Source organism: Ascaphus truei, chromosome 18, assembly GCF_040206685.1.
Source record: "Ascaphus truei isolate aAscTru1 chromosome 18, aAscTru1.hap1, whole genome shotgun sequence".
In the NCBI taxonomy this organism is placed as follows: Eukaryota; Metazoa; Chordata; class Amphibia; order Anura; family Ascaphidae; genus Ascaphus; species Ascaphus truei.
Window position 1 is genome coordinate 26,240,636 of NC_134500.1, and position 12,892 is coordinate 26,253,527.

Here is a 12,892-nt window from a genome sequence, read left to right on the forward strand (position 1 = left end):
GTACATGCTGGGTACATGCTGGGTACATGCTGGGTACATGCTGGGTACATGCTGACACATTTCAGTGACATTTCTGCAGAGGCTAATGGCCCATCGGATTAACACAGCGGGGGTCCCTGGCAGTCCCATGCAGTTTGAATGGGAATGCCAAGGACCCCCGCTGTTAATCCGATGGGCCATTAGTCTCTGCAGAAATGTCACTGAAATGTTGCAGCATGTACCCAGCATGTACCCAGCATGTACCTGGATCTTGTTGGTGATTGCCCCAGGTTTGTTTTAGAATAACCGTCGGCACTACTGTACATACCTATCAGGGAATGACCTTACATGCTCCTTTTATTTGCCCCTCGGCAGGTCCTCACCAGTCATCTGACTTACACAAAAGTGACATGTTTTCTGTCACTACGTCACTTTAATGTGCCCTCTGGGGTCTATGTTCATGTATCTACTACCTGAACTGTTCTTGGAAATAAAAAGCACCTCTTAAATCTTCAACCACAACATGATCTTCTCTCTCAGCGATCTGGGAGGACATCCCAAGCAGCAGTGCATCAACGTCCTGGGGTTTCTGTACATTTGGATTCTGTAATAACAAACCATAAAAAGCCATTATAAAGAAGTATAGGAAAATAAATAACCCCAAAAGTGTTTAGTACCTACACAATACTGCTATATCATGTACGCCTCTAAAGCCCAATCTAACTTACAGTAGAAGATTAAAAATATATATATAAATATATATATATACACACATATATATACTGTATATACAGTGTATGTGTGTGTGTGTGTATATATGTGTATATATACACACACATACAAATACATACATATACTGACTTTTATTATAATGTTCCCTATCACCAAATCCTCCAATTTTAAGACAATATTTAATTCACATATTTTTTGTGGGTCCTCTTAAATGTATTATTTGTATTGTTTTTTATGTCTTTATTTGTATAGCGCAATAAATGTACATAGCGCTTCACAGTAGTAAAACACGTGGTAATCATATAAATAACAAATAATATAATATAAATAGCAGGTCATGGGAATAAGTGCTTCAGACAAACGTAACATTTAGGAAGAGGAGTCCCTGCTCTGAGGAGCTTACAATCTAATTGGTAGGTAGGAGGAACGTACAGAGACAGTAGGAGGGCATTTTGGTAAGTGCTTCTGCAGGGGGCCAAGCTTTATATATCGTGTCTAGTAATATTTACGGTGCTACTCATACGCTTCTTTAAGCAAGTGTGTCTTAAGGTGGGTCTTAAAGGTGGATAGAGAGGGTGCTAGTCGGGTATCGAGGGGAAGGGCATTCCAGGGGTGTTGGGCAGTCAGTGAGAAAGGTTTAAGGCGGTATACCAATTGAGTATGAGACCTTTAACTAACCTCTAAAAAAAAAAGCAATACAGTACAGTATGTTTTGTATGCTCTATGTTTTTGGGAAAAGCTAATAAACATAATTTAAACTATGAAAATGTTACACAATGCATGACAAGCCCAGGTGCTTTTGCACAATTGTTAATGAAATATATGTTGCCAACTGTGGCAGGGACTTTAGCTTTTAAACCATTATCATAATCTGCTGTGTTAGATGTAAAACTGCACGTAGAAAAAGCACACTGCTCTTCATGCTAAACTGCATGCAGTTACGCCTAATTCTTAAGAATTCTCCAGTTGGAACACTCTTAAAAGAGTGTTCCGCTTAAAAGAGAGTGTTCCAACTGGAGAATTCTTAAGACTTAAACATAACTGCTCAAGAGATGCATAACTGCTCAAGTAAAAAGTGTGTGTTTTGGCTTGCACTGCTCTCCTTCAGATCTGCTTAACAAGAGTACTTACTGGAGCACTTAAATATTATTGATCCAAACACCAAGTTTAATATATTTATTTTGAGGCAAAGAAAGAGCGTTCCAATTTGAGAATTCTTACGACTTAAACATAACTGCTCAAGAGATGATTTATTGAGAGCTAAAGCCTTGAAACTGAAGGAACGCTTCCTTGCCAGAAGCTGAAGCAATGGGATCATTAATAGGGTTTAACGTTTGAGCTAACATGGTGACTTATTTGCGGAGTTCTAGACAAAATTCGATTTGCGGACGAATGTTAGAATGCGAACATGTTGTGAAAAAAGTATGCTATTCTGCCGGAAGCCACCATTCGCACATTTGATCTGATATTCGCACACTCATTTGATTTGCCTAGAATAGAGATGTCCTATTTTACTACATTCCTAAGTGCCAGATGGTGCAGAGATGACTATGTGGATTATTCATAGTGCAGACGGGGCACTAACACATGGAAACTCTCACTAACATGAATAGGAGTTTACGTGCAAGTCGTTCCTGATCAGCTCAATCTCACTATATAAATTACCACCTATGTATCTTTTTTGTCTCAAAACTGCGACATTTGGGCCTATTCAGGTAGCTTCGATACAATCACTGCCATATCGAACGGTTTGACATGACCCTACTGATCGGTCTGATATTTGTGTTATCACGGTATCCAGAAAGATTTATAGCAAGTCAGATACCGTTCGGTAGGAAAATGCCATACCGCTCGGAATTGCAATGTCTTTGGCTGTGTCTTTTTCTAAGTGCTGCACCTGTGATCTGCCTGCAGTCTGTAAGGCTGCGTCCATAGAGAGTGCAGCCGTGTGGAGGCGCGCGGAGGCTGAGGGAAAGCAGGTGCTTTCACTGGCCATAGTAGTCGGGCCGTGGGGGACGTTCCCAGTGACATCACGGAGCTGGTTCGCCCTCATTGGGTGAACCGCTCACGTCACCACCCTATCGCGCGAGAAATCCGTTTTAACTGATTTTTCGCGCCTCGCGCGCCCACTCCTGCCTCTGCACGCACGCACGCCGCATGGACGCGATCACTGCTTTGAGGCAGTCTGATCGCGCAGCATGCAGACGCGTCCGCGCGGTCGTACATACCATGGATGCAGCCTAAGAGCTGTGCAGAGAGAGCTGCATCTCCCTGCACAGCTCTTACAGGCGATTGCACTGTTTTTATTTTATTTTAATAACACAGTATTGAAGAAGGGGGTCTCCGAAGCTGAACCACATTAATTTCAGCCCGGGGACCCCCTGCTTGGGTCGGTGAAGGTGGTATTTGACTCTTTGTGGGTGTTTACGCCTTGCGGGGGGGATGTAGGTGGAGTTCACTCCTTCATTACCTTAGTGGTTATTAGCGCTAAGATAATGAAGGGGTTAACCTCTCCCGCTACCCACCTGGTATGTATAAACACCCACCAAGGGCCAAATGCCAACTTCACCCATCCTCACTACCCACAATAAATATTTTAAAACACAACAACCCTACTACCCACCTCCTCTACCCACCTCCTCTACCCCTAATTACCCCCCCCAAGACATACAGTACAGTAATTGGCAAAATTACTATTATCCAGATATGGATAATAGTGCATTTGCCCATATAAAATCAAACATTAGCCAGCCAGCATAAATAAAGTAAATAAAACGTTAAACTTACCCCTGCCATCATGAAGGGCGTCCTCATCAGCATACTTCAGGTCCATGTCCTACAATGGCAGCAAGAATACAAGAAAAAATACAATCTAATGGCCCCTAACCCCTTAATCACCTTAGCGGTTAATAACCGCTATAGTAATTGAAGTGTTAACCCACCCTCCCCTGCTACCCACCCAGGAGGCCGAACCACCCACCTCAGGATCACTATTCCCACTCTGTACCCATTGATTGGCACAGTGGTATATCATTCCCATATAATATGGGCATGATAAGCCACTATAGCACTCAATTGTCAACCTAATAAAAATAATTAAGGCCAAAAATACACAATCAAAGAAATTCACAAGCACCTAAACACCCCAACAATAAAACAGCTAAAAAGCCTCAACTACACATCAATTACATTAATCTATCACTAAAACAGCAAAATAATTCCAATTATGTTATTCCAAAACATAAGAATACAAATAAATAAACATCTAGCCAACAAATCAATTAATTAATTAATTTAGTAGCCAACAAAACAAACAATTAATTTAAAATGCTAACCAATCCTAAAATGTACTAAAAACAAGTCAACCACATTAAAAACAATTTAATCCAAACAATAAACATAAATCGAAAAAATAACAATCAATCGAAAACAAGCATTTGACAAAAAATGCATTGGCTGTCACTGTATATATCTGTACCCTAAATGGGCACGGATTAATACATTATCAGTCAATGGGCAATCACAAATATAAAAAGAAATAAATACAATAAAAAAACATTTACATACATTCAATATTTAAATTACCTTTAGAAGTCTTCACCCTCTTACTCCTGGGGTATCTGGAAGCTCTCGACCACAACGTCATCACTGGCAATCCGACTCCATCCTCCTTGAAGAGCAGCATCAGATAAAAAAAAAATCTTCTTTCTTTGATCTTCTGTCACCATCTTCTATGTTCATCTGTAATTATTTTCTTCTTTTCTTTAATCTTCTTTCTTTCAATCCAAAGTGCCCAATGTTAAATCCACAACGGATGTTGTCTCGTCTTCTTCTTAAGCTAAAATGTGATGTCACAGGCCCTATATAACAGGCCTTATATAGGGCCTGTGATGTCACATTTTAGGGTCAGATGGTACAGATCCAATCCGATTGGACGCTGTATCATGTGCCCGCCTCTTTTTTTTTTTTTTTTAAGGATGTGACGTCATCTCCAAGGGAGGTACATCACGTCCTTAAACCCACATGACTATATCTCATGGTATTACAGCCAATGGGATTGAAGACAATCCCATTGGTTGCTGTACCATGTGATAGGTCACATTAGTTCAAAAGGATGTGCCATCATCCCTTAAAGTGACACGTGACGCGCGTTACCGCGGCAACGCGTACGTCACATGACCCCGCTGTGTCATTTGAAGCCGCGTTGCCATGGCGACGCGTCCAGAAGACTAAAGAACCCCGGTAAATTGAGGTTGCAGAGCCCTGGACCACTGACATTTAACTTAAATACCTCGGGGAAGAGCACGTGGATGCTGCAACCGCCGCGCCCCCCCCCCCCCCAACAAAATCCCGCGCCCTCCAGTTTGTGCACCCCTGCCTTTGCAGCTAGCTGCTGAGGTAATGAAGCGGTTTTAAATTTAATAATAACAAACCGGGCACTGGTATTTAACCCCTTCATTACCTTAGCGGTTAGCCGCTAAGGTAATGAATCTGCCTGTAAATGTATTTTTATTACATAGGATGGAAGCAGGGGGTCTCCGGAGCTGGTATCAATGTGGGTCAGATACGGAGACCGATATAGCTACGGAGACACCCGGCTTCAATCCGATATAGCTACGGAGACACCCGGCTTCAATCCGATATAGTAAAAAATATTTTTTTTTTCTTCAGGGGGCGAGATCAGAACCTGCGAGTTGCAGCCCCGAGGTGCATCTCAGAGCTACCTGAATCGCTCGATTTTTTTAAAAAAAATGCCAGTTTGAGCATTTTTGGAGCTACCACTAGGTTTGCCATTGCTACTGCTCGGGAAGAAGCTGTTTTCTAGTGAGTTTGGCATGTTATCGAAGCTTTCTGAATAGCTAGACATGCAAACTCGCTAGAAAAGTGCTCAAAACTGCCGATAAGTCACTTATCGAAGTTTACTGAAAAGGCCCATTAGGGAGGATTTTTCTCTTCTTTTTTCCTCTATGCATGTCAGCTAGCGAATACGGTATAGGTAGAGATGGTGTGAGGTACAGTAGGAGTTACATTACCAAAATCTACATTTGTGATTTTTTTAGACATTAATATATTGTACCCATAGATAGAGCGGGAAAAGGAACCTTGTTATTCGTATGCATCACTAATATTGCACAGATTGCTATGACATAACATTAACTAGCTGCACTACCCATGTGCTGTTATCCTAGGGTGAAGAGATTTTGAAAATGAAAAACCGGGACACATTTTTTTTTTTTTTTTACATAACAGTTTATTTATTGTAGTAAACTTATACTTTACTACCATTAGTCCTTGTTACATAGTTGTGTGTGTGTGTGTGTGTGTGTGTGTGTGTGTGTGTGTGTGTGTGTGTGTGTGTGTGTGTGTGTGTGTGTGTGTGTGTGTGTGTGTGTGTGTGTGTGTGTGTGTGTGTGTGTGTGTGTGTGTGTCTGTGTGTCTGTGTGTCTGTGTGTGTCTGTGTGTGTGATGACCTCACTAATCGAACAAAAAAAAACCCAGATGTGAATGATTCTGAACCCATAAGACCTATAAAAGCTTGACCTTATTTCAAAATAAAGGCTCTGGAGTCCAAAATTCATTGCAAAAGCTCACACCCCACCCTGCGTTGCCCTAATGTAACAATTACAACAATGTAGCTCCCAAAGTCAATGTATTCCAGAGTTCTCTGGGATACAGACACAAGTGACTAAGAATGCAGAATTCTGTTATGTTTAAAGTTAAAAGTGTGTGTTTTGGCTTGCACCGCTCTCCTTCAGAACTGCTTAAACAAGAGTACTGGAGCACTTCAATATTATTGATCCAAACACCAAGTTTAATATATTTATTTTGAGGCAAAGAAAGCAATCCTGACTCTATACCAGTTTGTCATTTTCTTTATACTATATCATGGTATCGTGTGACATTCCTTTCCTATTGTCTGATTTTGCTGCGCTTATTGTATTATTATAAAACCCTGAAGAAGAACCTCTCTGCAGAGAGAGAGAATCAGCGGGCACTGCGAGCAAAAAAAGTCTTAAGGCTGGATTGTGCTAAACAAAAATGCCTTTATCAATCCATAAGCAAAAAAATAGAATAAAAGAGGGGAAGAGATCCCCTGTGCGCTCTAACGCGTTTCACCCCTGTGGGGCTTTGGGGGGAAAAATCAATCATAAGATTGATATTCGTTATATACACATCCACAGCCAAAAGGTTATATGTGATTAAAGAGTGTATAAAGAAACTGTAAACTGAACAATATTACAGTAAAATCAAGTAAATGCAAAGGGGATCTATATGAGAAGCATATAGTAGAAAATAGAAGTAGAAGTAGAAAATAATAGTATATATTGAACTATATGTTTGAAAATATAAAAAATATATATATACAGTGGTTGACAAATCACCAAAAATTGTACTCGCCACACAAAAAAATCTACTCGCCACCTAGTACCAAACGCGTGCTGCTTGGGCCAATATTTACTCGCCCGGGGGTTAAATCCACTCGCCCGGGGCGAGCAAATGTATAGGTTTGTCGAACACTGTTATATATATATATATAGAATATATGAAAAAATATATGTATGTGGAAAATGATATATATAAGAAAATGATACAAAATCATATATATATATATATATGTGGGAACATATGCTGGAACTCCAATCTGTATGATATGTGAAATGATGGATTATGATTCATCTAAGACATATATATAACCTCATATATGTTGTACATCTCAACAGAGCCATAGCAATGACAATACATAATGAAATTGATCATTGGTTAATAAATAATTTGCCCATCAATATGTCCAAATATATGTAATCTTATAATCTCCCACATGAATACATCTCATATTATAGTGTAGACTAAGGATAAAAAGATATTTATTATTTCTAAGGATCAAAGACCTAATGAAATAATTGTATTTGTGTAGTATAGTACTTACATACATCATAATGTTACTAAATAATAACTAATAATACATAAATCTTACTCTTAGGAAAACTAAAAATACTCAAGTATATCTCAAATTAACAAATCAAGTTAATAAAATTGAAATTAAATTAATCTAATTGATGTATTCTATGGCTGAAAATGTAAGATAATATAATTGGACATACGTAGGTATGCAGAGATAAATCTCCATCAGTACAAAAACATTTATACTATAATAGTAGTTTAAAAACTATAACCAAGAAAACAACAACAGGGGTCAACCATAATCAAGTGGAAGGGGTGTATAGAGAACACATTTCAAGGATTATTAAAAGAAATGTTTAATCTCCCAATCAATGTTCATGCCATTGGGGATTAAACTGTCCATTGAAAAAAATCCAGAACATTTCTTTTTGATTTAAAATACTCTGGCGATCTCCCCGTCTGATCGGAGGGGGAATATATTCAATTCCACTGAATGTGAGTAGATTTCATTTACCCATTGAACATTCAGGGAAATGTCTGGCAACTGGAAATCTTAGATCTTTGTTTTTTATAGACCTAATATGTTCCATTATATGTAATTTTAATGGACGTATAATTTTCCCAATATAGCTCTTTCCACACCCACATGTTAACATGTAGACTACATAATGGGTATTACATGTAATGAAATTCTTTATTTTAATCTTATCTCTATGTTTCTTCGTATGTACGTTTTTTTTATAGATTTAGCACATTTTACAAAATCCACACTTATAAAAACCTAAAGGTGGTACAAAACCTCTAGTTTTTACCACAGGTGAAGTGAATAAACTGGGTGAAACGTAATTTGATAAAGTTCTAGCTTTCCTAAACACAAATCTCGGTAAATTTTGAATAGATGGTTTGAGAGAATGTTCCAATGCTTAGATACAATGCATTGGCCTGGCGACTATGCTGTGTGATAAAGCATAATGGTGCATTCTGATTGCCATCTCTAATTGTATTTTGCTTATGTAAGAGATCTTTACGTGGCGTATGGAATGCATGTTCGAAAGCCCTCTGAATGTCAGTCTCTTATAATTCCATGTACTGTATTCTTTGTGAGGCACTGAGTACACTTTTGGCGCTATATAAATAAAGACATACAATACCATACAATACAATGTGCATGAGCTTTCGAGACACCAGAGGTCTACATGCTCATCATAGCAGGACAGGAGTCTTCATCTGTAATTGAGGTGTTCAGGTGATTAGCTGGGATATTGTTCCCCAGTGTATTTATCCATTGATGAGCTACAAGAGAAGTATACTTATCCTGCCTCCGTGCACTTATCCCTGCAGACTTTTCCTCTGTCACTGTGTAGTCAGTCACCATTACGGTAGCTGTTTGCAACACTGTGAATTAGGCAAATACAGCCCAATAGTCTCCTATTGCCATTATTAAGGCTACGATAATACCAGATGCCTCGCGCGGTCCCCTGGCATTTAATTTAAATGCCTGGGGGGGAGAGTGCGGGACATCTATAACTGCCGCGCCCCCCAGTTTGCGCACTGCTGGTGTAGACCAATGGGAGTGCAGGTAGTGTAGACCAGGGGTGCGCAAACTATTGGAGTTGCGCCCCCCTGCTTGGTCCCTCCGGTGCTCACACCCCCTTACCTCGTTTTGCGACGTCAAATTATGCCGCGGGTCATGTGACGTCACGCCGTGACAATGCGTCACTCCACGCATCTGAATCCCGGTAAGTGAAGTTGCAGAGGCCTCATACGATCTCCCGGCGTTTAATTTAAATGCCTTGGGGAAGAGCGCGGGACCTCTGCAACCGCCCGCGCCCCCCCCCCCAGAAAATCTCACCCCAGTTTGCACACCCCTGGTGTAGACCAATGGCAGGCTGTGATTTGTGCTGCTTTGCCATCATTGTCGCGACCCTCACCCCCATCATGGCCGCACCCCCCGTGCATCCCATCGCCCCCCTAGACTGCCCATCCCGGCTTTAATATGTGCATGCGCCGCCAGGCGCTCTGATGCGCGTGCAGCCGTGACCACTACATGAATAGCATATAATAACATTTAAGAAACGCAAATAAAAATGGCATTTACTATGATACAACCATTCTATGAGAGATTTCAGTGAAAAAAGGTACATTTTACAAACGAAGGAAAATCGACTACGTAGAGAAAGAGATCTCGGTCATATACAGTACAAGAAATCTGTCATAAGAAGAACGAGAGTGGAAATGTGTTTGTTTAAGCTACAGCACATCAAATTCCTAAAAAGCAAAAAAGGGTCACAATAATATTTGTTTTCTTGTATATCACTGACAATGTACGCTGCGCTGTACTGTACATAGAATTTTTCAGGCACGAGTGCCTGCTCCATAGAGCATACCATTTATTTTTGTGGGGGCCTGAGGCATAAGGAGATAAAGTGACTTGGCAAAGCTCAGATGGAGCCGACGCTGGTATTTGAACAAGTCTCTGCTGCTTCCAATTCAATGTCATTGTTTTCAGAGTGAGAGCCTTTAACTCACCGAGCCGCTCCTTCCTAAAACTACTGTAATAACCCAGAGTCAGCTTCAATTGTAACATAAGGGTCTAGTTGCTAAAGTATCCCAACTGCAAAAATGTGGCGAAACCAGTTTAAAAATATAGCAACATGTTTATCCAAGAAAAGGAATCCTATAGAAAGCGATTTGTTCTTTTGATAAATCTGATGCAATTCTTTGTCACTGGTTTTACTCCCGTTTTCTAAAGGAGACTTTGGTACATAGACGCCAAAGAGTGATGGATCTGCTGAGCAGCACACCTTACTCTATTGTGGGAAAGATGAACTTGATAAAGTATACCTAATATCCAGGGCTGTTTTAAGACCTTCGTAGGCCCTAAGCACTTTTATTTCCAGAGGCTTGTATGTCCGATATTTTCACTCATTTTTATGCTAATTTCATCGTTTGCTTGTTTCTTTCGATACTAGCGATCTTTGGCATCGATACCTTTGTTTCGATATTTAAAGGTATCGATACTTCGAAGGCATTTTAAATAAAAATTTGCTGTTTTCTCTTATTTTGTGATTTTTTTTTGTTTAGGTATTTTTGCAAGTGAAATATTGTAGGCCATAAAAGGTTCGTAGGCCCTAAAAGGTTCGTAGGCCCTAAAAGGTTCGTAGGCCCTAGGCACTGTGCCTAGTCGGCCTAATGTATAAAGCGGCCCTGCTAATGTCTACTGACTGTCAGCACTGTCTTTTTATAATTGTGAAGGGAAAAGTGGGTCATATTTCTTCCAACGTTATTATATCACGAGGTACTCAGAATAGAGAAACAGAATAATGGAGCATGAAGTCTTGTTTGCAGTCATTGATAGTGGAGTGATGTAAAGTCTGATGTCCCTTAACAGTGTCCCAAAGGAACTGGTCAATACCATGAAACTTTCTCACCTGTCTGCTCCAGTAGTTGTCACACAAGCGAAATGCAGGCCATGTGCCACCGTCTGAGCTAGTGACTTTCTGAAAATGGCATGTCTTATTTCTGCAGTGAAAAGAGAAATACGACGTTTTATTAATTGTTCTGAGTTCAAGCCACACGCAAGGAGGAGGTCACGATAGGCAAAAGCCAATCAGTGCCGAGGCTCCCATTGCTGTAATCTTTCCCTCTTGGAGGAGGAAAAAGCGGAAGATTTTGCCCCTACTGTTCCTCACTCTGCCTACTGCGTCCCAAGTCCCCTCTCTAGGCCCCATCTCTCCCTCCTCTATCCACTGCTCCTTTGTATCTGCCTTAACCCTGCTACTTCTCCCTGCCTCTTGCTCTTCTATCTCTCTCTACCTCTAGCACCCCCAGCACCCCTCTTTCTCTACCCCGCCCCCTTTCCCTACATCCTGCCTCTCAAGCACCCCTCTTTTTCTATCTCCTGCATCCCCAGTCCTCCACTCTCTCTCCCTCTAGCGCCCACTGGCTCTCTCTCTCTCCCTCTTGTACTTACTGTCCCATTTCTCGGCCGCTATCTGTCTTAATTGAATAAATCAAATGGAATATATCAAATTAAAATACATATAGTAAATACTACACACACGTGTGTAATATATATATATATATATATATATACATATATACATATATACACACACACGAACACAGTATATATGTATATACATATGTATATATATAAATGAAAATATATATTCACACACAAAGTGTGTATGTATCTGTCTGTCTGTCCCTATATAATCTGAAACAGGTCACGCACAAAAAAAATAAAACATAAAGGTAAAGGGAGGGTGTATACTGTCCAAAAAGATACAGAAAAAATAAAAAAAAGGGACAGACACTCCTATATGCAAAAAAAGTGACATTTATTGACTCAACGTTTTGATCCGCACTGGGACCTCTCTCAAGAGCAAATAAATAAGTGACAAGCAAACCAAGATATACTGTACACCACACCCAGTGTGAAACAAAATTATAGCCAAAAACCTAAGTGACACCCCCAGTGATGTCACAAGAGTGACAGAGCAGAGAGTAGGATCCTAAGGGGCCAAAGTGTTAACCCTTTCCGGTCGAATGTCGGAGTATATCCGACACTAGTATTTGCCACTTGCGGTCCAATGTAGGACCGGGTGGAGGGAGGAGGGAGGAAAGCTGTGGTGTGGAGTGAGGCACCTGCAGCACATCCCCTGCATTCCCCTGGCACCGCACTGATGCGCCCATGTGCCGATGCGTCCCCACCCAAGCCGATCCGTCCCCCCCTGCGCTGATCCGTCCCCCCCCACGCCGATCCGTCCTCCCCGCGCCGATCCGTCCCCCCCCTGCACCGATCCGTCCACCCCCAAAGCCCTGCGCCACTCCACCCACTCCCAAAGCCCTGCGATCTGACCACCCCCCCAACTCTGCACCGATCCCCGCAGGCAGCCCCACGATGACTCCCAGCAGCTGACACCGGAGGAAGGGAGGAAGGGGGGTAGGGGGCTGTGAGTGTGGTGTCAGTGTGCAGTGTGTGTGCAGTGAGTGTGTAGTGAGTGTGTGCAGTGAGTGTGCGTGCAGTGAGTGTGCTGTGTGTGCAGTAAGTGTGCGTGCAGTGAGTGTGCGTGCAGTGAGTGTGCGTGCAGTGAGTGTGCGTGCAGTGTGTGCAGTGAGTGTGTGCAGTGAGTGTGTGCAGTGAGTGTGTGCAGTGAGTGTGCAGCAAGTGTAGTGTGTGCAGCGAGTGTAGTGTGCGCAGCGAGTGTAGTGTGTGCAGCGAGTGTAGTGTGCGCAGCGAGTGCGCAGTGAGTGTACAGTGTGCGCAGCGAGT

The 12,892-nt window shown here is 41.5% G+C and overlaps 1 protein-coding gene across 2 annotated transcripts in view; it reads right to left on the minus strand.

The window, feature by feature from the left end:
• Positions 1–12,892, minus strand: part of LOC142469048 (dual oxidase 1-like) — a 125,569-nt gene that overhangs the window by 56,812 nt on the left and 55,865 nt on the right. For both annotated transcript variants that reach the window (XM_075575900.1, XM_075575901.1), the window contains 2 exons: positions 11,046–11,136; positions 481–583 (listed from right to left, as the gene is read on the minus strand). In XM_075575900.1, the coding sequence (XP_075432015.1) occupies positions 481–583; positions 11,046–11,136 (194 nt within the window). The remainder of the gene's footprint in view (positions 1–480; positions 584–11,045; positions 11,137–12,892) is intronic.